The sequence below is a fragment of the Amblyraja radiata genome, chromosome 15 (assembly GCF_010909765.2).
Source record: "Amblyraja radiata isolate CabotCenter1 chromosome 15, sAmbRad1.1.pri, whole genome shotgun sequence".
Classification (NCBI taxonomy): domain Eukaryota; kingdom Metazoa; phylum Chordata; class Chondrichthyes; order Rajiformes; family Rajidae; genus Amblyraja; species Amblyraja radiata.
This window is the reverse complement of record NC_045970.1, coordinates 52,970,948-52,996,742: the sequence shown is the minus strand read 5'-3', so window position 1 is coordinate 52,996,742 and position 25,795 is coordinate 52,970,948. Positions and strand designations below refer to the sequence as shown.

Here is a 25,795-nt window from a genome sequence, read left to right as displayed (position 1 = left end):
GCTTGATTGTAATCATGTATTGTCTTCCCACTGATGGGTTAGCTCGCTACATTTCCGTAAATGTGACAATATAGTAAATTAAACTAAACCGACCCACTCAGTTACTCCACCACTTTGTGTCCTTTTGTGTGTATCAGCAAATGCCATTCCTTTTTTCTACACTCTAACCCGACATCCTATTCGGCACAGACATTGCGGGCCGAAAGGTCAAACCTATGTGGCAGAACAATGGTGTTAGTGGAATCGAAGGTAGACACAAAATGCTGGAGTAACTCAGCGTGACAGGCAGCATCTCTGGAGAGAAGGAATGGGTATTAGTGGAATCAATGGCCGGCTCATTACCCATAATCCCAGCGCACCAGAAACCGCTCTACTCTACCACATTGACTGTGGCGCGCATGCGTCGTTCCCCGGATCGGGGCGGCGCAGTGACCAAAGATACTAGAGCACAAAGATACGAGAGGAGCTCCTCCAGTATCTTTGGCAGTGACCCCGGGCGAGGCCCAAGGTGAGGAGCGTGGCCACGGAACGCTGGCGGGGAGAGAGGGTGGGCATCTGGATTGTCCTAACGTTTCCGGAGCTACTACTCTTTCTGTTGCCCCTACCCATCTGGTGTGTGCTGCTTCCCCGGGCTCGACGTGCATTAACTTCCAGCCCCAGCAATCAAAGATTCTTTGCCAGCAATCGCCTACCTGCTGCCGGACTTCTCGAAGATTCTGCGCCGAGGGGTGGGCAGCTCCGCTCGATGATCTTTGGTGGGCAGTGCGCATCAAAGTTCTTAGGTCTTTAGTGCGCATGTTTGGGCTTTATTTCCGGTGCCTGGACCAGCAGGAAGCTATCGGTCCCCCCCCCCCCCAAAGATCATAGACCCCCCCTCCCCCCGCGGCAGCTGAATGGAGAACGGGGAGCAGAATTATTGCAGGCTCCTGCATGTTTTACAAGTCATCACTTAATCCCACAACGAGTGTGAATGTGCCCAAAGGTTTCCTCCATTTCATAAGATACAACGTGTTGGAGTAACAGCAGGCCAGGCAGCAACTCTGGAGCAATAAGGGACTGCAGAATTTGGTTTTGCAATAAACGACACAAAGTGCTTGAGTAATTCCACGGGTCAGGCAGTATCTTTGGAGAAGCAGGAACTGCTGATGCTGGTTTACAAAAAAAAACCAAAGTGCTGGAGTAACTATTGATGACGTGATAGGTGACATTTCGGGTCAAGACCCTTCATCTGACTGGCGACTGCATCGGTGCCAACTCCTGCACCCATGCAGAACTCATGGACTGCATTAACTTTACCACCAATTTCCATCCTGCACTCAAATTCACTTGGACCTTCATCAGTCTGAAGAAGGGTTTCGGCTCGAAACGTCGCCTATTTCCTTTGCTCCATAGATGCTGCTGCACCCGCTGAGTTTCTCCAGCATTTTTGTGTACCTTCACTTGGACCATCTTTGACACCTCCCTCCCTTTTCTTGATCTCACCATCCATCTGACTGGCGGCTGCATCGGTGCCAACTCCTGCACCCATGCAGAACTCATGGACTGCATTAACTTTACCACCAATTTCCATCCTGCACTCAAATTCACTTGGACCTTCATCAGTCTGAAGAAGGGTTTCGGCCCGAAACGTCGCCTATTTCCTTTGCTCCATAGATGCTGCTGCACCCGCTGAGTTTCTCCAGCATTTTTGTGTACCTTCACTTGGACCATCTTTGACACCTCCCTCCCTTTTCTTGATCTCACCATCTCCATCACAGGAGATAGACTATCGACTGACATCTATTACAAACTCACTGACTCCCACACCTGCTTCCTGCAAAGACTATCCCCTGCTCCCAATTCTGTTTACGCCGCATCTGCGCCCAAGATGAGGTGTTCCATATCAGGAAATCCGAGATGTCCTCATTCTTTAGGGAAAGGGAGTTCCCCTCTTCCATCAAAGATGAGGCCCTGACACGTGTCTCCTTGGTACCCTGCAGTTCCGCCCTTGCTCCCCCTCCCCCTCGTCGCAACAGGGATAGAGTCTCCCTAATCCTTACCTTTCACCCCATCAGCCGTCACATATAACACATAATCATCCGACATTTTCACAACGTCCAACCAGTCACATTTTCCCATCTCCCCTTCCCACCTTCCACAGAGACCGTTCCTTCTGCAATTCCCTGGTTAACTCATCTCTTCCCAGCCAATCCACCTCCTCCCTAAGTGCCTTTCCCAACAACCACAGGAGATGCAACACATGTCCCTATACCTCATCCCTGGACTCTGTCAAGGGACCTTGACAGTCTTTTCAGGTTGGGCAGAGGTTCACTTGCACCTCCTCCAACCTCATCTACTATATCCATTGTTCAAGATGTGGACTCTTATATATCAGCAAGCCCAAATGTAGACTGGGTGATCGTTTCGCTGAACACTTTTGCTCAGTCTGCCTGGACCTACCTGATCTCCCTGTTGCTAAACATTTGAATTTCCCCTCTCATTCCCTCACTGACCTCTCGGTCCTAGGCCTCCTCCATTGTCAGAGTGAGGCTAAATGCAAATTGGAGGAATAGCATCTCATATTTCGCTTGGGCAGCTTACAACAGTGGTATGAATATTGATTTCTCTAATTCAGTTAACCCCTGCATTCCCTCTCTCTCCATCCCTCCCCCACCCAAGTCGCACCAACCTCTCGTTCTCACCCACCCAACTGCTAACAATGGATTGTTTCCTTTATCATCGTTACTTTTCTGTAAATCTTTCATTCATTGTTCTCTCTCTCTCATTTCCCTTTCCCGTGACTTTCAGTCTGCAGAAGGGTCTCGACCAGAAACATCACCCATTCCTTCTCTCCAGAGATGCTGCCTGTCCCGCTGAGTTACTCCAGCATTTTGTGTTTATCTTAAGCTAGAAGAGAGGAAGAGCAGGGGAAAGCCCGGCAGGTATAAGTGGACGTGGGTGAGGGGGTGGGGATTGTGGGTTGGTGGGCAGTTGATTAGACAAGGCCAGTGGAAAAAAGTTGTGTGACAAAAAGATTTAAGTGTTGCGATTGTGAAGCCAGAGAAAGGAAGACAAGAAAATTGTGAAGCCAGATGTCCTGATCGAAAATAACATCTATGCATGTTCTCCTGAGATACTGCCTGAGCCCGCTGAATAGCCTCCAGTACATTGTTTTCTTTTCACAAGGATGTTATCGGGAGTAGAAGGCTTCAATAGACAATAGGTGCAGGAGTAGGCCATTTGGCCCTTCGAGCCAGCACTGCCATTCAATGTGATCATGGCTGATCATCCCAATCAGTATCCCGTTTCTGCCTTCTCCCCATATCCCCTGACTCCGCTAGCTCTCTCTTGAAAACATCCAGAGAGCCTGCCTCCACTGCCCTCTGAGGCAGAGAATTCCACAGACTCACCACTCTCTGTGAGAAAAAGTGTTTCCTCGTCTCTGTTCTAAATGGCTTACTCCTTATACTCCTGTCCCACTTAGGATCACTGAATGGAAACCTCTGGAGACTTTGCGCCCCACCCAAGGTTTCCATGCAGTTCCCGGAGGTTGCAGGTGGTTGCCGGAGGTTGCAGGTAGTGGAAGCAGGTCGGGAGACTGACAAAAACCACCGGTTACCGCACGGAAACCTTGGGTGGGGCGCAAAGTCTCCAGAGGTTTCCGTTCAGGTTTCCTAAGTGAGACAGGGGCATTATTCTTAAACTGTGGCCCCTGGTTCTGGACTCCCTCAACATCGGGAACATGTTTCCTGCCTCTAGTGTGTCCAAGTCGTTAACAATCTTATATGTTTCAATGAGATCACCTCTCATCCTTCTAAACTCCAGAGTGTACAAGCCCAGCTGCTCCATTCTCTCAGTTTATGACAGTCCCGCCATCCCGGGAATTAACCTTGTAAACCTACGCTGCACTCCCTCAATAGCAAGAATGTCCTTCCTCAAATTAGGGGACCAAAACTGCACACAATACTCCAGGTGTGGTCTCACTAGGGCTCTGTACAACTGCAGATTGACATCTTTGCTCCTATATTCGATTCCGCTTGTTATAAAGGCCAACATGCCATTCACTTTCAGTTACAAAGGACATTTTTTTTGCCCCCCTGGAGTTTTGGAAACAGGTTTGATTTGGTTTGTTTATTATTGTTGCCATATGTACTGAAGATACGGTGAAAAACGTTGTTTGCTCTCCAGGCAAATCATACCGTACATGAATACAATCAAACCATGCATGAATACAAAATGCAAAAATGAAAGCAGAATGCTGAATATAGTATTATAATTACAGAGAAAGTGCAGATAAAAAAGTACAAGGGCTGCAATGAGATTGACAGAGATCAGGAATACATCCTCAGCTTATGAGTGATCCGTTCAAATGTCTGATATCAGTGGGAAAGAATCTATTGTAATCGCAAAGAACTGCAGATACTGGCTTATGCCAAAGTGACAAAACATGCTCAGTAATTCAGTGGGTCAGGCAGCATCTCTGGAGAAAATGGAAAGATAATGTTTCAGGTTGGGACCCTTCTGACCTGCTGGGTTACTCCATCACTGTGTGTCCTTTTGTGTATTAACCAACATCTGCAGTTCCTTATTTCTACTATACTCCATGATACATCCCAATAGTTTAGTTTTGAGATACAGTATGGAAACAGGCTCTCCGGCTCACTGAGTCCACACCAACCAATGATCACACACATACTAGTTCTATCATTCACCCTCGGGACAATTTACAGAGGCCAATTAATATACAAACCAGCACGTCTTTGGGGTGTGGAAAAAAACTGGAGCATCCAGAGGAAATCCATGCAGTCACAGGGAGAATGTACAACGCCCATACAGACAGCACCCGAGGTCAGATTGAACTCGGGTCTCTGTCACTGTCTACCACTGGGATGATCTTTACGGGAGCATCTGTAGAACTTGGTTAGAATCATTGGAGACATGCTGACTTTCCTTTGTATTCTGAGGTAGTAGAGGTGTTGTTGTGCGAGCTTGGCCAGAGCGCCAATGTGGTTAGACTAGGACAAATTATTTGTGAGACTCACCATAGAACTTGAAACTCTCGAACATTTCCACTTCAGTCATTGATTCCGACTGGGACGTGTACTCCAGTTCATTTCCTGAAGTCGACGACCAGTTGGTCTTTTGCTGATATTGATGGAGAGATTGTGTCTCACACCATGTTACTAAGATCTCAATCTCATTCATGTGCTCCTCTCATCATTGTTTATGTTCCTGCCCACCACGGTGGTGCTCTCCAAATGTGCAACGGGTGTCTGTGGAATTCTCTGCCTCAGAGGGCGGTGGAGGCATGTTCTCTGGATGCTTTCAAGAGAGAGCTAGATAGGGCTCTTAAAAATAGCGGAGTCAAGGGATATGGAGAGAGGGCAGGAACGATTGGGGATGATCAGCCATGATCACATTGAATGGCGGTGCTGGCTCGAAGGGCCAGATGGCCTATTACTGCACCTATTGTCTATTGTCTAGGAGAATGTTTTGTCATATCCAAATATAAAAGCAAGGATGTGATGCTGCAGCTTTCTAAGGTTCTGATCAGACCACATTTAGAATATTGTGGGCTGATTTTGGTTTCATGTCTGAGGAAGAAAATGTTGATGTTGGAGAGTGTCCAGAGAAGGTTTGCGAGAATAATCCCGGGGATTATTGTATGAGGAGCATTTGGTGGTTTTGGGTCTGGACTCGCTGGAGTTTAGAAGGATGAGAAGGGAATCTCATTGAAACTTCCCAAATAATGAAAGCCCTAGATAGAGGCAATGTGGAGAGGATGTTTCCAGTAGCGGCAGAGTCTAGAACCAGAGGGCACAGCCTCAGATTAAAAGGATGTACCTTAAGAATGGAGATGAGAAGGATTATTTTTGGCAAGGCTGGGGTGGTGGTGGAGGTAGACATGATAATGGCATTAAAGAGGCTTATAGATATGTACATGGATATGCAGGGAATGGAAGGATATGGATATGATCTGGCAAGCAGAGGAGATTGGTTTATGTTGGCAACATGTTCAGCACAGACATTGTGGGCCAGAGGGTCTGTTCCTGTGCCAGACCATCTCTGACTGTTTAGGGATTGGATGGAATCTCAGGGTGGGTGAGGAAGGAATTGCGCTCTCTCTCTCTCTCTCTCTCTCTCTCTCTCTCTATTAAATATGATGGGGAGATGGGATAGTGAAGACCACGTCACCGTGCCATGGGAACTCATGGAGAGAAAGCAATGAACAAAGAAAAGTGGTGATAGGGGAGAGGCTGGGGAAGAGGCGGGAAACTCACTTGATGCAGGAATCTCATCAAGCAAAGATCCGCGTGTCTTAACTTAGTGCTGATTAAATATTGATGACATTTGTGCAGTCATATCAGAAACGGGAGAGACAAATAAGCTTTCTGTACATGTTCCAGGCATCAGATATGTAACAGGATACATATAGAGTTTAAAGATATAGCGTGGAAACAGGCCCTTCGGCCCAAAGTGTCCCTGCCGACCATTGATCACCTGTTCACACTAGTTCTGTGAGGAATCAGGAGAGGTTTTATGTTACAGAAACAGAAAATAAGAAAGAGGTGGAAAATGGATGGATGGATGTAGCCAAAGAAGATACATCAGGTATCCCGACAGGCCTCTGGAAGGGCACTTTGCAGACTAGAGAGAGAGAGATGTTGGGAATTCATAAAAGAAACACAGTGAAGAAGGGTCACATAATCACCAGTTGGTCAGTATCAATTTTGAGAAAATAGTGTTGCCAACTCAGTCAGCCGAGCCTGGCCACAGAACAAGCAAGATAAGGCTATTTTGGGGACTGTTTTCCTTTAGTTTAGTTTTAGTTTAGCTTTAGTTTAAAGTTTTACTCTATACTCTAAAGCTATAGTTTCTTTAGTTTAGTATTGGTTTAGTTTTAGTTTAGTGATACAGAGTGGAAACAGGCCTTTCAGCCCAACAAATCCGCTCTGACCAGTGATCACCCGTCCATTAGTTCTGTCCTACACATGAGGGACAATTTGCAGAAGCCAGTTAACCTACAAATCTGCACATCTTTGGATTGTGGGAGCACCCAGAGAAAACCCACGCGGTCACAGGGAGAATGTACAAACTCTGTAAAGACAACACCTGAGGTCAGGATTGAACTCGGGTCTCTATTGCTGTGAGGCAGCAACTCTACTGCTGCGCCACTGTGCTGCCCGTGAGAAAGGGATAGTCTGATGAATTGCTAAGCATGCAGCGGCACCTGTACTATTGTCCTCATGAGGAAGGTGCATCAGCTCCTCTTCTGTGGAACCTTGTCAAAGGCTTTTTGAAAGTCCAGATACACCACATCCACTGGCTCTCCCTTATCCATTCTACTTGTTACATCCTCAAAAAATCAGGCAGCATCTCGGAGATTCGGGTCAGGTAGGGACCCTTCTTCACTTTTCTAACTTTTCCTCTTTTAGTTTCTTTTAGAGACGCAACATGGAAACAGGCCCTTCGGCTCACCGAGTCCACACTGACCATTGATCACCTGTTCACACTAGTTTTATGTTTCCCCCACTTCCTCATGCACTCCTTTCACATTATGCGCAATTTAACAGAGGCCAATAAACCTACAAACCCACGCGTCTTTGGGATGCGGGAGGAAACTGCAGCACCCAGAAGAAACATTCACAGGGAGAATAAGCACACTACACACAGACAGCATGTGAGGTCAGGATCAAGTTCAGGTCTCTGGCACTGTGAGGTAATGTCTCTACCAGCTGTGCGACTGTGTCTTGGTGAAATGACCTTGAACACTCCAAGATAGTCACAAAATGCTGCAGCAACTCAGCGGGACAGGCAGCATCTCTGGAGAGAAGGAATGGGTGACGTTTCAGGTTGCGACCTTTCTTTGGACTGAGAGTCAGGGGAGAGGGAGACTAGAGATATGGAAGGAAAGTTTTCTGTTTCTATATACGGGACGATCAGCCATGATTACAATGAATGGCGGTGCTGGCTCGAAGGGCCGAATGGCCTCCTCCTGCACCTATTTTCTATGAAAAGTTGTAAACAACAGGTGTAAACAAGCAGAAGTTGATCAAGGAAATGCGGAATGGTTCAGTTAGCTGAGGCGAAGGTGACAAATAGGTAAAAGGAATATGTGACGTTTCGGGTGGAGTCTGAAGAAGGGTCTCCACCCGAAAGTCACCTATTCCTTTGCCTATTTTAGTCACTAAAGGTTAAATTTAACTACACAGCAATTTAGGCTGCTGAATGCTTCTGGCGTTTTTCTTTTCGTTTGTACGTGAAGTATCCATGCAACGTTTATTGTTTTGGGTTTTGGATTTTGGAGACATTTGTGCTTCTGCAGAAATGGAATGCGGACTGGCTTGCGGGATTTAATGGCCGTTTTGCTACCCACTCTGCACCGCGCGCATGAAAGCACTCTATCAGCCTTCCTGGGGTGTTGCGAGGCACCCTGGGAATGAGGAAGTGGTGCGGATTTTCGGGTGCGGAGCGTGGATGGAGAGCGGGAAGAGGAAGGTCCGGGACTGACCCAGACCCAGTACAGCGGTGTTTCCGGGGCTCGCAGCGACTCTCCGCCCAGACGGGAGCTGCTCCTCGGGCCTGGCGTCGGTTTAAACCGCAGCCCCGACGCTCAACTCCCTCCTGCCGTCGAGCTTCCGGAGCTTCAGTCAGGCCGGGAAGGCACTTTCATCCGCTGTGTGACCGAGAGTAAGTTCCCCGTTTTACCCTCCCGATTGCTCACTGCTGCCTCCCGCAGCCATGAATTCCTTTCACTGCTCCGACTGCGGGAAAAACTTCAAGAGATCCAGCGACCTGCTGAAACACCAGCGGACGCACACCGGGGAGAGGCCGTTCACCTGCCCTCACTGCGGGAAGGGATTCATCGATTCCTCCAACCTGCAGAGGCACCGGCGGATCCACACCGGGGAGAGGCCGTTCATCTGCACTCAGTGCGGGGAGGGATTCACGCAGTCCACCCACCTGCTGATCCACCAGCGGGTCCACACCGGGGAGAAACCCTTTGTGTGCTCTGAGTGCGGCAAGGGCTTCAGCCAGGCCGTCCACCTGGTCACCCACCAGCGGATGCACTCTGGGGAGAGGCCGTTCACCTGTTCCGAGTGCGGCAAGGGATTCACCGAGTCGTCGACCTTGCTGAGGCACCAACGGATCCACACCGGGGAAAGGCCCTTCACCTGCTCCGAGTGCGGGAAAGGCTTCATCCGCTCATCCAACTTGTTGACTCACCAACGCATCCACACCGGCGAGAGGCCGTTCAGCTGCTCTGAGTGCGGGAAGGGGTTCATCCGCTCCTCTAACCTGCAGCGGCACCAGCGGGTTCACACCGGCGAAAGGCCGTTCATCTGCCCTCAGTGTGGGGAGGGGTTCACTCAGTCCACCCACCTGCTGATCCACCAGCGGGTCCACGCCATTCAGAAACCCTTCGTCTGCTCCGAGTGCGGGAAGGGCTTCATTCAGGCGGTGCACCTGGTCACCCACCAGCGCATGCACTCTGGGGAGAGGCCGTTCGCCTGCCTGCAGTGCGGGAAGGGGTTCACCGATTTGGCGACCTTACTGAGGCACCAACGCATCCACACAGGGGTCAGGCCGTACATCTGCCTGGAATGCGGGAAGGGATTCACCGAGTCGTCCACCCTGCTGAGACACCAGCGCATCCACACTGGGGAGAGGCCCTTCATCTGCTCCGAGTGTGGCAAAGGATTCATTCGCTCCTTCAACCTGGAGATCCACCAGCGTATCCACACCGGGGAGAGGCCGTTCACGTGCACCGACTGCGGGAAGGGATTCACTCACGCATCCAACCTCCTGAGACACCAGCGTTAAGTGAGTTTGATGCAAGATATTTAAACTTCACCGTTGCTGAAACTCTAGCGAGAGGGCAAGAGGAGAGCAGCAATAGGACTTTGTTGCTGATCACTACCACTGTGTTTCTCCTTATTTTCATAACCTGATGATGATTGGACTAGAACTCAGTATCTGGACTGACTGTATGTATTTAATGCTCTATGCATAAAGCTGAGAATGTGTCTGAAGAAGTGTCCTGACGCAAAATGCCACTTGTCTATGCCCTTCACAGATGCTTCCTGACCCACTGACTTCCTTCAGCACTTTGTATTTGACTCAGGATTTCAGCATCTGCAATTCCTTGTGTCTCAACACCTTGTGATTTCCGGCATATCCGCTAGATCCCTCAGATGCTTCAGAGAGAGACAATCAAACTTTCCCTGTAGGTGTTGATCGGAGTCTGGACTGAACTCCAGGGTTCTATAAGAGGGGGGATCTTATAGAAACTTACAAATTTCTTAAGGGGTTGGACAGGCTAGATGCAGGAAGATTATTCCCGATGTTGGGGAAGTCCAGAACAAGGGGACACAGTTTAAGGATAAGAGGGAAGTATTTTAGGACCGAGATGAGAAAATCACAAAAACTTTTTACACAAAGAGTGGTGAATCTGTGGAATTCTCTGCCACAGAAGGTAGTTGAGGCCAGTTCATTGGCTATATTTAAGAGGGTGTTAGATGTGGCCCTTGAGGCTAAAGGGATCAGGGGGTATGGAGAGAGGGCAGGTACAGGATACTGAGTTGGATGATCAGCCATGATCATATTGAATGGCGGTGCAGGCTCGAAGGGCCGAATGGCCTACTCCTGCACCTATTTTCTATGTTTCTATGAACTGCTGAATACTCTTTAGTTCGGTCTTCCTTCTCTCTTTATTTGCTTTGCTTAAATATAACTGCTGTTCAACTCCTGCAGAGGCGGGTTTCATTTTGTCGATGCCTCCTGGTTGAAAGTTTTGCTCGGGTTCCAACTGGATATACAGCAAACTGAAGGACAAGGCGAGAGGTGATCAATATTTGGTCCAATACAACCACAGTGGCACAGCAGTAGACTAGCTGCCTCACACCACAGCTTGGGCTCGACCCTGGCTACGGGTGTGTGTATGGATTTTGTACGTTCTCCCTGTAAATTGCCCCTAGTATGCAGGGAGTGGATGCAAAATGGGATAACATTGAACTAGTGTGAATGGGTGATCGATGGACTCAGTGGGCTGAAGGCCTGGTTTCCATGCTGAATTCCATATGATTCAAAACTAATTTTCAGAAAGAAAGGTTTGTGATCATTTTCCCAGCCGCACTATATCTTCAGTTAAAAATAAAATCCACCAGCTGGATACAGAATCTTCAACCACACACGTTTACTGTTCAAATTGTATAAGATGCTGGTGAGGCAACACTTGGAAAATTGTGTTCAGTTTTGATCACTGCAATAGGAAAGATGTCATTAAGCTCGAAATAGTGCAGAAAACAGTTGAGGATGTTGCCAGGATTCAAAGGCCTGTGCTTTAGGAAGAGTTTGGGCAGGGTAGGACTTTTTTCCTTGGAGTGCAGGAGGCAGCAGCTTATCGAGAAGTATAAAATCATGAGGGGTATAGATGGGGTGAATGCACAGAGTCTTTTACCCAGAGTTGGGCAATCAAGAACCAGAGAACATGAGTTTAAATGTAAGAAGGGAAAAATGTAAATAAGACCCGAGGGTGGATAAATGGAACAAGTTGGCAGAGGAGATAGTTGTGGCAGATACTCTGACAGGATTTAAAAGACTTTTGGACAGGTACGTGGATAGGAAAGGTTTAGAGTGATATGGGCCAACCCACAGGCAAATGGGACTTAAATGGGGCATCTTGGTTGGCATGGAGGAGGTGGTCTGAAGGGCCACTTTCCATGTTGGATGATATTTGCTCACAGTCCTGGATCCTTGCCACTTGGAGGAAGTGCACGCAAAACTGGCTTGTGCGTCGGAAGAGTGTGAAGCATGTGTATTACGTATGATAAGCATTTGATGGCACTGGGCTTGTACTCGCTGGAGTTTTGAGGGGTGAGGGGGGGATTTCACTAAAACTTACCAAGTAGTGAAAGGCCTGGATAGAGTGGACGTGGAGAGGATGTTTCCACTAGTGGGAGAGTCTAGGACCAGAGGGCACAGCCTCAGAATAAAAGGATGTACATGTAGAATGAAGATGAGAAATTTCTTTAGCTCAAAGGGTGGTGACTGTGGAATTTATTGCCGCAGATAGCGGTTTAAGAGGGAGATTGACGGATTCTTGATTAGGGTGTCGAGGGTTATGGAGAGAAGTCAGGAGAATGGGATTGAGAGGAAAAGATCGATGAGCAATGATTGACTGGCAGAGTCGACTCGATGAGCTGAATGGCCTCATTCTGCTCCTTTGAACTAATAAGCTTGTTGGGACTTTCCCAGAGCAGGATTTCCAGAAATGTTCCTACGGTTTAAGTCACTTAAAGTCACTTGAGTCGGTTTAAGACAAAACTATGGTTCGCGTCCCTCTCTGCATCCTGGAGGTTCATCTGGTCTTCGGGTAAACATCCCCTGAATGACTATTCAAGAAGGCTGCTCACCAATACCTTCTCAAGGGGAACGAGGAATGGCAATTAAATGCTGGATCAGCCTAAGAAGTCCACATGGCTTTAATAAACAGCAAAAAAAATTGGAGCTGCAATGATTGGGTATCTGATTCACTGGTTGCCGTTTGCCGCATCCCCTGTCATTCACACAGGGTCCTGGTTCCCGGGAAATGTATTATAATACTGTGTAATGTCTAAGAACTAGTGTATTTAAAGTATGTTGGTTATTAATTAAACAAATTGTCTGGAATACCTGGTGGTCCTGCACTGCCTTGTGCCGAATTATGTTTTACTATCGGAGAGTGGGGATCGTGAGTTTTGTGCCATATCTGGGGTTTAGATCTTTAACTTTACAACCATATTGTTTATTTTGTTTTTGTTTTTGTCTTTTGTTTTTTTACCTTGTTTGGGATGTGTTTATTTTGTGTGGGACTAAAGATGGAAATTAGCCACTGGCTACAATCTTGCATATTACATGGAAATGTTTTATTAATATGCACTGTCCCTAATAAAATCAAAATCAAATCAATGGTTTGAACATTGAAGGATACAAAGTGGTAACGTGGAGAGGCGATGGTTTGGGTTGGGATCCTTCTTCAGACTCGGTTGAATGTTCACAGTCTAGGTAGCTACATACCCTCCTCTCTCTTCCTTCTTCCCCCTATATAACCCTCTCCTTTCCATTCCTCCCTGTGCCCAATCTGGACTCGCACCCATTTCTCTGCTCTCCTCTTCCATGTACATTCCTTTCTTAACATTATAGTTTTATATACATACTGGACCAACTGGGACCCGTTGGGGAGGCCTGATCCACCAACGCAATATACCACCACTCGCAGGCCTGGTCCCCAAACGTGAGTTTTCTCCAAGTGCACTGGTTTCCTCCCACATTCCAAAGACGTGTAGGTTTGAGGGCTAATTGGCTTCTGTAAATTGCCCGTTGTGTGTAGGATATGTACGGGTGATCGCTGGTCGGCAGGGACTGAGTTGGCGGAAGAGGTTCCATGCTGTATCTCTAAATTAAACCAAGAATAATAAAATAAAATAAACTAAGACCCGTCAAAAAATACAAACCCATTACAATGCATCTGACCAGAAGCAGCTTTAATAATAATAATATCTTTTATTGTCATTGCACATCAGTGCAACGAGATTTGGTATGCAGCTTCCAACCGATGTCAAAAAAAAAAAAAAAGAATTAACTGTGCGACGTGACCATCTGAGGGAGACAGTCCAGGTGGGATGGGGGGGCACTCAGCAGGGCCGGTTCATAGCCGCTATAACTCTGGGAATGAAGCTGTTTCTGAGTCTGGAGGTTCGGGCGTAGAAGGCCTTGTAACGTCTGCCGGAGGGAAGTAGTTCGAACAGCCCATTGCAAGGGTGTGAGGAATCTTTATGGATGCTGACGGCCTTCCTGAGGCACCGTGCGTGGTAGATGCCTTCCAAGGCTGGTAGCTGTGTCCCAATAATCCTCTGCGCTCTGTGGACGACGCGCTGAAGACTTTATAGATGAAGGAATTGGGAAGCATTTTTGTGGCACGACTTTCCTGGACTGTTTGGGGAAAGCAGTTTGCAGCTGCAGAAGAAGAGCATTGATTCAGATATGGCAGTTCAGTGACAACAGTCGCTTGAATCATTGTGGTTTCCTGCAGGACTTAGAAAATGGGGGCTGAACAAACACACCAGGCTGTTTCCCATAATCATAATCAGAGTGATCTGATTGAACCTGGAAATAGAAACCGTTGCAGAGAGAAGTTGGGAGAACAATGAGCATAAAACATAGAACAGTACAGCACAGGAACAGGACCTTTGAACCACAATGTTTGTGCCAAACATGATGACGTTAACCTGATCTCACCTGCCTGCACGTGCTCCATATCTCTCTATTCCCTGCACTTCCATGTGCCTATCTAAAAGCCTCTTAAATGCCACTATTGTATTTTCCTCTGCCTCCACCACCATCCCTGGCAATGCATTCCAGGACCCACCTACATTCTCTGTGTAATAAGAACTTGCCCCAGACTCCTCCATTAAACTTGTATCTATCTGTCGATCCATTAAACTTTCCCCCACTTACCTTATAGCTTTGCCATCTGGTGTTGGACATTTTCACCCAGAGGGAAGAAATCGAGAGTTTCCGTGGGGAGGTGGGAAGGAGACAAGCCAAGCCTTGGTACATCCTGACGATAGACACAAAATGCTGGAGTAACTCAGCGAGACAGGCAGCATCACTGGAGAGAAGGAATGGGTGCATCCCGCTGAGCAGGAGCTTCAGAGGGGTGCAACTGTGCGTCACATGAGGTCGGTGGGGGGGGGGGGGGGGGGGGGGGGGGGGGGGGGGGGGGGTGGGGGGGGGAGTTCTGTATATCCAGGGGGACATTGTGATGTTAGTCAGCGCTCCCGGCCTGGGCTGCAGTGAGGGAGCTGCAGGCAAAACCTTCGGGACAGGGCAGCACAGGGCTTTGATCCTGACCACGGGTGCTGTCTGTACGGAGTTTGTACATTCTCCCCGTGACCTGTGTAGGTTTTCTCCGGGTGCTCCGGTTTCCTACCACAGTCCAAAGATGTACAGATTTTGTAGGCTAATTGGCTTGATAAAATTATAAATTGTCCATAGCGTGTGTAGGAAAGTGTTGGTGTGCGGGGATCGTCTCTCGTTACGGACTCAGGTGGGCCGTATTTCTAACACTATTTTTAAACTCAACTAAACTAAAATCTCTCTATCAGTAGTTAGCAGCTTCTAGCAACAACATTGAACCAAATAGAGCAATTCTGTCATTGTGAAGGCCTTATGACATGACAAAACTAGAATACATCTCAGACTGGTCAAGGTCATAAGGGTCATGTGATAGGAGCAGAGTTAGACCATTCGGCCCATCAAGTCTACTCCACAATTCAATCATGGCTGCTCCATCTCATCCTCCTAACCCTATTGTCCTCCTCCCCATAACCCCTGACACCAGTACTAATCAAGAATCTATCAATCTCTGCCTTAAAAATATCAGTTGCAGCTTCCACAACCTTCTGTGGCAAAGAACTCCACAGATTCACCACCCTCTGACTAAAGAAATTCCTCCTCATCCCCTTCCTAAAGTTACGTCCTTTAATTCTGAGGCTATGACCTCTGTTCCTAGATTCTCCCACTCGTGGAAATATCCTCTCCCCGTCCACTCTATCCAAGCCTTTCACTATTCGGTATGTTTCAATGAGGTCTCCCCTATTTCTTCTAAATCCAGCAAGTACAGGCCAAGTGCCATCAAACATCACCCAGTCATTCCTGGGATCATTCTTGCAAAACTCCAAAGACGTACAGGTTTGTAATTTAATTGGCTTGGTCGAAATGTAAAATTGTCCCTAGTGTGTTTAGGATAGTGTTGCTGGTCAGCATGGACTCAGTGGGCCAAAGGGCCTGTTTCCACACTGTATCTCTAAACTAAAACTAAACCGCCTCTGGACCCTCTCCAGAGCCAGCACATCCTTCCTCAGGTGCCTAAAATTGCTCACACTACTCCAAGTGCGACCTGACCAGCGACTTATAGAGTCTCAGCATTACATCCCTGTTTTTGCACTCTAGTCCTCTTGAAATATATGCTAGCATTGAGTTTGCTTTCTTTACTACCGATTCGCTTGCAGATTTTTTTGGGAATCCTGCACCAGCACTGCCATGTTGCTTTGCACGTCCGGTTTCTGGATTCTCCCCCCATTTAGAAAATTACAGTCTTTATTCCTACTACCAAAATGCATGACTCCACACTTTGCCACACTATATTCCATCTACCACTTCTCTGTCCCCTCTCCCAACTTGTACTTCTGCAGACCTCCTGCCTTTTCCACACTGCCTACCCCTCCACCTATTTTCGTATCATCCACTTGGCCTTCAATCCCCTCATCAAAATCATTAATGTACAATGTTAAGAGGAGCGGCCCCAGCACTGACCCCTGCAGAACTCCGTTAGTCACTGGCAGCCAACCAGAAATAGCCCCCTTTACTGCTACTCTTTGCCTTCTGCCATCCAGCAACCTGCTTTTCATGCTAGTATCTGCCCTTTGATACCGTGGGCTCTCATCTTCCTTAGCCGCCTCACGTGTGGCACCATATCAAAGGCTTTCTGAAAATCTAGGTAAACAACATCCACTGACTCTCCTTTGTCCTGCTATTTACTTGTTCAAAGAATTCCAGCAGATATGTCAGGCAAGATCACCCCTTCACAAAACCATGCTGACTTCAACCTAGTTTATCATGAACTTCTAAGTAATCTCATCCTTTATAATGGACCCTAAAATCTTACCAATTCAGACTTCGTCACCTTAGACCATGTTGGAAGCAGTTACTGTAGCGGGCATAACAACCTCCAGAAACTCAGCGTCCAGATAATTCTTCCCGTCCCTGATGTGGTGCAGCGATTTAAGCTCAGACTCCAGGTTGTCCTCTTTCAGTCTGAGTTCCTCAATCAGCCAACATCTGCTGCAGATGTGGTCAAAATATATTAGCCCTTTACACTGACCTGATTCAAAGCTGTTTCACTATAGAAATGAAATTAGTGAGAGATGTCATTGTGACACAACTTTGAGTCACCATTCTTTTACCCAGAGTAGGGGAATCGAGAACCAGAGAACATAGGTTTAAGCCGAGAGGGCTAATATTTAATGGCATCATTCCCGTAATAAACACTCCACTCCCCGCCCCCATTGTCCCCCCCCTCCCCCCTCTATGGTAATACTGACACCTCCGATTTATCCTTCTCCCTCTCAAATTGTAGATTAAAACTTATCATATTTCAAAAAAGAATAGGTGGCGTTTTGGGTCTGAACTCTTCCCCAGTCTGAAGAAGAACCCTGACCTGAAACGTCACCTATCATTCTTCTCCAGAGATGCTGCCCGACCCGTGGAGTTATTCCAGCACTGTGTATCTATACACAGTACAAAGACTGGCTGATGGAATGTGCACTCCAGCACTTTGTGTTTTGCTCATGATTGTAACACCTGCAGTTCCTTGAGTGTCTACTCTCTGAGGTAGAGGGTTCCAGAGATGGCTGCCGCATGGCTAATAACTTTTAAATACAAATTTTACACTGTACCCACAACCATGGCCAAACAAAAGTGCGCACACACACACACACACACACAGAGGGGGGGGGGGGGTGTAGAGGGAGGGGAGTAGCGAGGGAGGGAGTAGAGAGGGAGGGAGTAGAGAGGGAGGGGGAGTGGAGGAGGGAGATGGGAGGGGTGGAGGGAGATGCCCCCTCCCTCTCGACCCTCCCTCCCACTCTACCCCCTCCCTCTCTACTCCACTCCCTCTACCCCCCCCCCCTCTCTACTCCCCACCCCTCCATCTCCACCCCCGTGCCCCCCAAAGCAGTTTTGAGCATCTTCTCTGGGTCTGGTCAGTCATGATCACACAACACCACCTGATCCACTGGAAGCGTTTTCTCTCTCAAGTTTAGTTTAGTTTAGAGATACAGCATGGAAATGGGCTCTTTGGGCCAACAAGTCCACACCAACCATCCATCACTCGCACACTAGTTAACTCACTTTCGCATCCTGCGCACTAGGGGCAATTTACAGAAGCCAATTAACCTACAAACCTGAACAGTCTTTGGGATGTGGGAGAAAACCAGAGCACCAAGAGAAAACCCACAAAGGGGTACATGCAAACTCCGCACAGACAACACCCGAGGTCAGGATCATACCCGGGACTATGGAGCTGTGAGGCAGCAGCTGTGCCACGATGCCACCCAAGTAAACCATCAGGTTCTCCCCATTCACACTATGTCTTTGCATAATCACCTGACATTGGCATTTAAACACAAGTTTACTCGGTGCATCTAGGAAAGATTTACTGAAATGGTTTCTGTTTCCAGGCACCACCAGATCCCGCTGATGCTTCTGGGAAACAGCCTGATTGATGTTCAGCCCCATTTTCCAAACACATGAAGCGGTTCCACAGGAAACCACGATGATTTGAGCAACTGTGCTCACTGAACTGCCGTATCTGGGTCAACACTCCTCATCTGCAGCTGCAAACTGCCTTCCCAAAAGAGTCATAGAGTCATACAGTACAGAAACAGGCTCTTCGGCCCAAGTGGCCTATGCCCTGCAAGATATCTCATCCACACTAGTCCCACCTGCCTGCGTTTGCCCCATATCCCCCTGTTCATCCAGCACCTTGTTTCTATCTTTAGTATCACCATCTGCAGTGTTTTGTTTCCACATTTTCTACTGTGGATTGCAGAGACAATTGAATGCCAGAGATTGTCTGTTTAACAAATTTTTTTTTTATTAGCATAGGTGCAGAATATTAAATTCTAGCCAGTGGTTATTGACATTCCAGGAACAAACCCCACATGCTTTAGAAGGATGAGGGGTGAATCACATTGAAACCTACCAAACAATGAAAGGCCTAGATAGAGTGGGTGCGTAGAGGATGTTTCCCATAGTGGGAGAGTCTAGGACCAGAGGGCAGAGCCTCAGAATAAAACGACATAAGAGAATGGAGATAAGGATGAATTTCTTTAGCCAGAAGGTGGTGAGTCTGTAGAATTCATTGCCACAGGTGGATGTGGAGGTCAAGCCGTTGTTTTTTTTATTAAAGCAGAGATTGGTAGGTTCTTGGTAAGTGCGTCAAAGGTTACGGGGAGAAGGCAGGAGAATGGGGTAGGGAGGGAAAAGTAGATAAGCCATGATTGATTGGTGGAGCAGACTAGATGGGCATAATAGCCTAATTCTGCTTACATGTCTTATGGCACTAACGATAACTAGAATTCTAACCTAATTCTTACCAACTGCAGATACCAACATCTGTTGGTGTCACAGTGGCTGCGATATTCAACTATTTCACATGCGGCATATTCGCTGGGATTTCAGCAGCTTGGATAACCAAGTAAATCTCACACCACGCTTGGAGCAAGTGCCTAGCTACTCCCTGCAGTAGATTTACTGGCGTTTCAGCGGGCGGCATGACCGAGTGAATCCCTCCCCACACTCAGAGCTGGTGAACGGCCTCTTCCCAGTGTGAAATCCTTGGTGTGAAGTCGATGGTGGGTCTATAGACTAGATGACCAACCAAATCGCTTCCCACACTCGGAGCAGCTGAAAGGCCTCGCCCCGCTGTGAATCCGCTCAGGTGTCAAGAGGTTGGATGACTGAGTGAATCCCTTGCCCACAGTCTGTGCCAGTGAACGGGTTCTCCTCTGCGTGAACTTGCTGCGGCTCAGTCATCAGGCTGGATGAGTAAATATAACCTTCCCCACACTGGGGGCAGATGTACGGCCTCTGCACGGTGTGGATTCGCTGGTGTCTTCGCAAGTCAGACGACTGAATGAAACCCTTTCTACATACGGGGCAGGTGAACGGTTTCTCCCCGGTGTGAATTCGCTGATGCGTCACGAGGTCCGACGACCTGATGAACCCCTTCCCACACTGGGAGCAGATGAACGGCTTCTCTCCCGAATGAAGACGCTGGTGAATCACCAGGGCAGACGTCCGGATAAATCCCTTGCCACAGTCGGAGCAGATGAACGGTTTCTCCCCGCTGTGTACCCGCTGGTGTATCACCAAGTCAGACGACTGAGTGAATCCTTTCCCACACTGGGTGCAGATGAACGGCCGCTCCCCGGTGTGAATGCGCCGGTGTATTACCAAGTTGGACGATCGAATGAAACTCTTACCGCACTCGGTACAGATGTACGGTCTCTCCCCGGTGTGAACCCTCCGGTGCGTCACCAGGGTGGACGAGCGAGTGAATCCTTTCCCACACTCCAGGCAGATGAACGGCCTCTCCCCGGTGTGAACCCGTTGATGGATCAGCAAGTGGGATAAGTGGGTGTATCGCTTTCCGCACACGGAGCAGGTGAACGGTCTGTCCATGGTGTGAACCCGCTGGTGCCTCTGCAGGTCACTGGGTAGCTTGAAGCTTTTCCCGCAGTCGGGACAGTGAAAGGGGTTCATCACTGCGGGAGGAATATAACTCATGTGTCAATATATTATTACACTGGGCGTATGAAGGGGAGGATAATGCAGGGACGATCCGAGGGGCAGCCGCGGCTGCGAGGGGAAATCGGTGGCGAGCTCCAGAGAGCCTGCGGGTGCGGCGCTGGGCCGGTACCGGGGGATCCGCTGATCGGCGGCCGAGGATCCAGCACCGGCCCGGGGTGGGCTGAGGATTGACGCATGCGCGATACGGTACGTCTGTCGGGAGCGACGCATGCGCCATATGTTGGAACCCCGGCGGCGTCGCAGAGGCTCAGGGCGGCGCATGCGCGGGACTGCACTAAGGTGGCGCATGCGCAATGTAGTGTGCGTGTCTGCCGCGGCCTGACCTTGACAGAGCAACGCGCTCACCCCCGCTCTCTTTGTCCTATTTAACGTTTTAAACGCTTCCTCCTTCACCCTTCTTATCTGGAGACGTTGGAACTCGGCGCAGGGAAAGTTGATGCAGGCATTCTATCCCATCAATACTTGTGAATGAAGGAACCCTTTCATAGAGTTAAACAGTACGACCCCTGCCGACCAACATGCCCCATCTGCACCAGTCTCACCTGACCGCCTTTGGTCCATATCCCTCTATCCCGTTCCTCTGCTCTCAGACTTCGCCGCTCAGAGTCCTATCACCGTATCAGCGCTCCCGGTTGTTTAAGGCTCCTCTGAAGCAAAACGTATGTGTGTGTGTGTCTGTGTTTCCCAGCCCTTGAGAAACCAATTTCTTCTGTCCATTAAGTTCAAGTTCAAGTGAGTTTATTGTCATGTGTCCCTGTATAGGACAATGAAATTCTTGCTTTGCTTCAGCACACAGAACATAGTAGGCATTTACTACAAAACAGATAAGTGTGTCCATACACCATAATATAAATATATATACACATGAATAAATAAACTGATGAAGTTGGAAAACAGCTGGAATTATTAATTAAAACGATTAAATACTTCCCCTCCCATGTCCCACTGAATATACAGATTTGGAGATGACTCGCTTGGTATAAGTTCCTCTGTGTATTTCTCAAAAAACCCTCTGAGATTTGTTTCCCAATTTCCACAATGGAAGATGCCTGCTGCAACGAGACCTGGGTGTCATGGTACACCAATCATTAAAAGTAGGCATGCAGGTGCAGCAGGCAGTGAAGAAGGCGAATGGTATGTTAGCATTCATAGCAAAAGGATTTGAGTATAGGAGCAGGGAGGTTCTACTGCAGTTGTATAGGGTCTTGGTGAGACCACACCTGGAGTATTGCGTACAGTTTTGGTCTCCTTATCTGAGGAAAGACATTCTTGCCATAGAGGGAGTACAGAGAAGGTTCACCAGACTGATTCCTGGGATGTCAGGACTTTCATATGAAGAAAGACTGGATAGACTCGGTTTGTACTCGCTAGAATTTAGAAGATTGAGGGGGGATCTTATAGAAACCTACAAAATTCTTAAGGGGTTGGACATGCTAGATGCAGGAAGATTGTTCCCGGTGTTGGGGAAGTCCAGAACAAGGGGTCACAGTTTAAGGATAAAGGGGAAATCATTTAGGACCGGGATGAGGAAAACTTTTTTCACACAGAGTGGTGAATCTCTGGAATTCTCTCCCGCAGAAGGTAGTTGAGGCCAGTTCATTGGCTATATTTAAGAGGGAGTTAGATGTGGCCCTTGTGGCTAAAGGGATCAGGGGGATGGAGAGAAGGCAGGAATAGGATACTGAGTTGGATGATCAGCCATGATCATATTGAATGGCGGTGCAGGCTCGAAGGGCCGAATGGCCTACTCCTGCACCTATTTTCTATGTTTCTATGTGGATAGATAAAGTGGCATGGACTCAGTGGGCTTGGACCAAAGGGCCTGTTTCCATGCTGCACCTTTGTAAATTCATAAGTCATAGGAGCAGAATTAAGCCATTCGGCCCATCAAATCTACGTCGTTCAACCATGGCTGCTCTATCTATATTTCCCTCTCAACGTCGTTCTCCTGCCTTCTCTCCATAACCCATGATACCCGCATATCCAAACGAAATAATAAATGTTCAAACAGGGCAAGATGTTAAGAAATTGGTAAATGAGAATAATGAGCAGGTGAACGGCCCCTCCCTGGTGTTAATCCACTTGCGTCCCATTTAGTCTGGCGACTGGGTGGGCACCATCCAACCTTTCCACACGACGGACAAACAATTTTTTTCCCTGCTTCAACTCACAAGCAAAGGGTAAATTGTTTTCACACTGTCCAAAGACATACAAGTGTGTAGGTTAATTGTAGGAGCCCCTCTCCAGTGTGAATGCGCTGTTAGATTACTGGACAGCTTATCATTTATCCAGACAGAACATTGAGGTGGTTTCATCTGAAGACAACAGAAGCATAAATCAGAAAACCACATCCAGACACCAAGCAGGTGAAGTCCCCAGCATGATGCACGTTTCCAACTGCAATTAATACTGTAAACACTCGTTATAATGGACCTGGGGGGAATGGTGTCTGTTATTGTCGATTGTCCGCTATAACCGAGTATGGGATTCGCTCCAACCGTGTAGCTGTCAATCCGTGCAACAACGAGTTGTTTTCAAATACCAAGATATTTTTAACAGCTAAAACACGTATTGTTACTGCAAGCTAATAATACTAAAGGCTGTTTGTTACATTGTTTAATAGAGTTGAGCATCGATTAAAGTGATTGCTTGTCAATGCCTCGCTGCTGGCAATAGCCTCGGTGGTATAACTAGCAACCTGTGCTCTTAAAGACAGGTTGTAATTACAAAAGAGGTTGTAATTACAAGGATTACTATAGTTGTTTTTCTTTGCAAACCTCAATGACTGAAGAAAGCGACATGGGTTCCTCAGTGTTTAAGAAACAACGGCAGATGCTGGAAAAATCGAAGGTACACAAAAATGCTGGAGAAACAGCGGGTGAGGCAGCATCCATGGAGTGAAAGAATAGGTGACGTTTCGGGTCGAGACCCTTCTTCAGACTGGCTGGTTCAATAGTAATAGTCAATAGTCAATGGTCAGATTTATTCGTCACATACACAATGAAGTGCAGTGAAATGAACTTGCCAGCAGCGGTACAATAGCGGTGGGGGCGCTGCGAGACGGCTGCCCTGCCAGCAGCGTGTTAGTCATTTTTTTGTTTTTTTTAGTATGTCCAAATATGTATTTTAATGTCTCTCGGTGTGTCTTGTGTGGGGGGGTGGAGAGGGGGGAACCTCTTTCGGTTGCCTCCTCCACAGAGAGGCGACTTTTTCCATGTCGCCTTCCTCGTGGCCTAACACCAAGGATTGGTGCGGCCTTTCCCGGAGACGGGCCCGGAGCTTCAGCAGCGGGCATAGTGTGGACTTTTCATCGCGGAGTGGGCGAGCCCTCGCTGGGGGGTCGCTAGAAGGGAGTGCTCCGATCGCTGGCCTGCGGCAGCCTGAAGCTGTAAAGACAGTGTCTGCGGACTGTCATATGTTGTGAAAATGGAGTGGCTGGGCTTGTATACGCTGAAATTTAGAAGGATGAGAGAGGATCTTATTTAAACATATACAATAAGATTATTAAGGGTTTGAACACGCTAGAGGCAGGAAACAAACATGTTCCCGATGTTGGGGGAGTCCAGAACCAGGGGCCACAGTTTAAGAATAAGGGGTAAGCCATTTAGAACGGATATGAGGAAACACTTTTTCACACAGAGAGTTGTGAGTCTGTGGAATTATGTGGAATTCTCTGCCTCAGAGTGTGGTGAAGGCCGGTTCTTTGGATACTTTCAAGAGAGAAATAGATAGGGCTCTTGAAGATATGGGGAGAAGGCAGGAACGGGGACTGATTGTGGATGACATTGTATGGCGTTCCTGCCTTCTTTCCGCTGACAAAAACGTTTCACTGTACCTCGGTACACGTGACAATAAACTAAACTAACTAGCTAAAAGTCAGGATCTCTAGGGTTATAATGTCACCATGACTCCTAGTGCAATGTGCTAGCAAGGCAGGAAATTGGAAGACAGTACAGTTGAACGCATAATAAGACAGAATAAATTGGACTTTTTCAAGTTGGAAGGTGTCACTGTTGAACACAGATTTGATCAAAACGAAATTGTGAGGAGACGAAGGGAAGAAAAATCTGCCAGGATACAGGGAATTCTATCCCTCCAATTCCTTCAGCAATGACTACAATCCCATATCTGCCAAGGTAAATAGGCTCTTCCTGTTCACTGTCTTGGCCTCTAATAACTCCTCTCCCCTTTCTCCCCTATAACCCCCCCCCCCCCCCACTCTATCTCCCTAGCTGACAGCAGTGCCCTGGGATGGTTCAGGTCCTATCTGGCAGACAGAACCATGCGTGTAAGCCTTGCTGGCTTTGAATCCTCCTCCACTCCCTTGGCATATGGGGTTCCACAGGGCTCAATTTTAGGGCCCCTGCTCTTCTCTCTATACCTACTTCCTCTGGGCTCAATTTTAAGAAGGCATGTCATCTCCTTTCACTTTTACGCAGATGATAGCCAGTTATATATGCCACTCAGGAAAGAAGACGACTATTCTCTAAAATCACTTCTGTCTTGTCTTGAGGACATTAAGTCCTGGATGGCCTTAAACTTTCTGGGACTTAATGAAAAAAAGACAGAGGTGATTTTGTTTGGCCCCAATGGCTGCCGTGAACCTCCCTTTGTTGACTTGGGTCCACTGGCATTGTCCGTAAAGCCAACAGTTTTAAACCTGGGTTTTAGGATGGACGGTGATTTTAAACTAGATAAACAAATAGGCGCGGTGGTTAAGTCCAGCTTCTTTCACCTAAGGAAGCTGGCAAAGGTGAAGCCCATCCTCGAGCGGCAGCATTTTGAAACAGTAATCCATGCCTTTATTACATCTAGGCTGGATTACTGTAACGCACTCTACTCTGGAGTCGCATGAGCTTCATTGGCTCGTCTCCAACTGGTTCAAAATGCTGCCGCTCGCCTTTTGACCAGAACTCGAAAGAGGGAGCACATTACGCCAATTTTGGCCTCCCCTCACTGGCCCCCAGTGCACTTTCGAGTTCATTTTAAAATTCTTTTATTTGTTTTCAAATCGTTGAATGGGCTCGCCCCGCCTTACCTCTCTGAGCTGTTCCACCTATATGCTCCTGCCCGGTGCCTCAGGTCAGCTGATCAGCTGCTCCTTGAGGTACCACGGTCTAAGCGGAAGCTCAGAGGGGATAGAGCCTTTTCTGTTGCTGCTCCGGCACTTTGGAACACCTTGCCGCTGCACATCAGACAGGGCCCCTCACTGTCCATCTTCAAATCCTCCCTAAAAACTCATTTTTATTCTCTGACTTTCGACACTGGCTGAGACATTGCTCCTGTTCTTAGTGCTTTTAATGTCTTTTAATTTTTACTGTTTTTAGTCCTTCGTTTTACGGTTTTTAATGGTTTGTAATAACTTTTTGTCCATGAGTTCTCATGTACAGCACTTTGT

General features: G+C 47.8%; 4 protein-coding genes across 6 annotated transcripts in view; 2 read left to right on the top strand and 2 right to left on the bottom strand.

The window, feature by feature from the left end:
• Positions 1-949, bottom strand: part of LOC116981448 (zinc finger protein 850-like) — a 31,334-nt gene extending 30,385 nt beyond the window's left edge. Inside the window, exon 1 of the mRNA XM_033034502.1 lies at positions 693-949. The gene's annotated coding sequence lies outside the window, so the exon portion shown is untranslated. The remainder of the gene's footprint in view (positions 1-692) is intronic.
• The window catches only part of LOC116981523 (zinc finger protein 84-like), a 70,589-nt gene that overhangs the window by 3,103 nt on the left and 41,691 nt on the right, over positions 1-25,795 (top strand). The window contains exon 3 of the mRNA XM_033034594.1: positions 16,824-16,826. The gene's annotated coding sequence lies outside the window, so the exon portion shown is untranslated. The remainder of the gene's footprint in view (positions 1-16,823; positions 16,827-25,795) is intronic.
• On the top strand, positions 8,391-10,374 carry LOC116981541 (zinc finger protein 2 homolog). Of its 3 annotated transcripts, none has more exons than XM_033034630.1 (2): positions 8,391-9,747; positions 9,782-10,374. In XM_033034630.1, exons 1-2 carry the CDS (start codon positions 8,722-8,724, stop codon positions 9,788-9,790), a joined length of 1,035 nt encoding a protein of 344 aa, XP_032890521.1. In that variant the 5' UTR covers positions 8,391-8,721; the 3' UTR covers positions 9,791-10,374. The 3 variants fall into 3 exon arrangements, with proteins under 3 accessions (XP_032890521.1, XP_032890522.1, XP_032890520.1); XM_033034631.1 differs by having other exon boundaries at positions 8,391-9,750; positions 9,785-10,374; XM_033034629.1 differs by having other exon boundaries at positions 8,391-10,374.
• Positions 19,024-20,419, bottom strand: LOC116981563 (zinc finger protein 239-like). The gene has a single exon (XM_033034675.1). The coding sequence runs from the start codon at positions 20,371-20,373 to the stop codon at positions 19,522-19,524; it is 852 nt and encodes a 283-aa protein (XP_032890566.1). The 5' UTR covers positions 20,374-20,419; the 3' UTR covers positions 19,024-19,521.

Coding starts and splice junctions, on each gene's coding strand:
- LOC116981541 (XM_033034629.1), top strand. CDS start 8,722: ATGAATTCCTTTCACTGCTCCGACTGCGGGAAAAACTTCAAGAGATCC.
- LOC116981563 (XM_033034675.1), bottom strand. CDS start 20,373: ATGAGTTATATTCCTCCCGCAGTGATGAACCCCTTTCACTGTCCCGAC.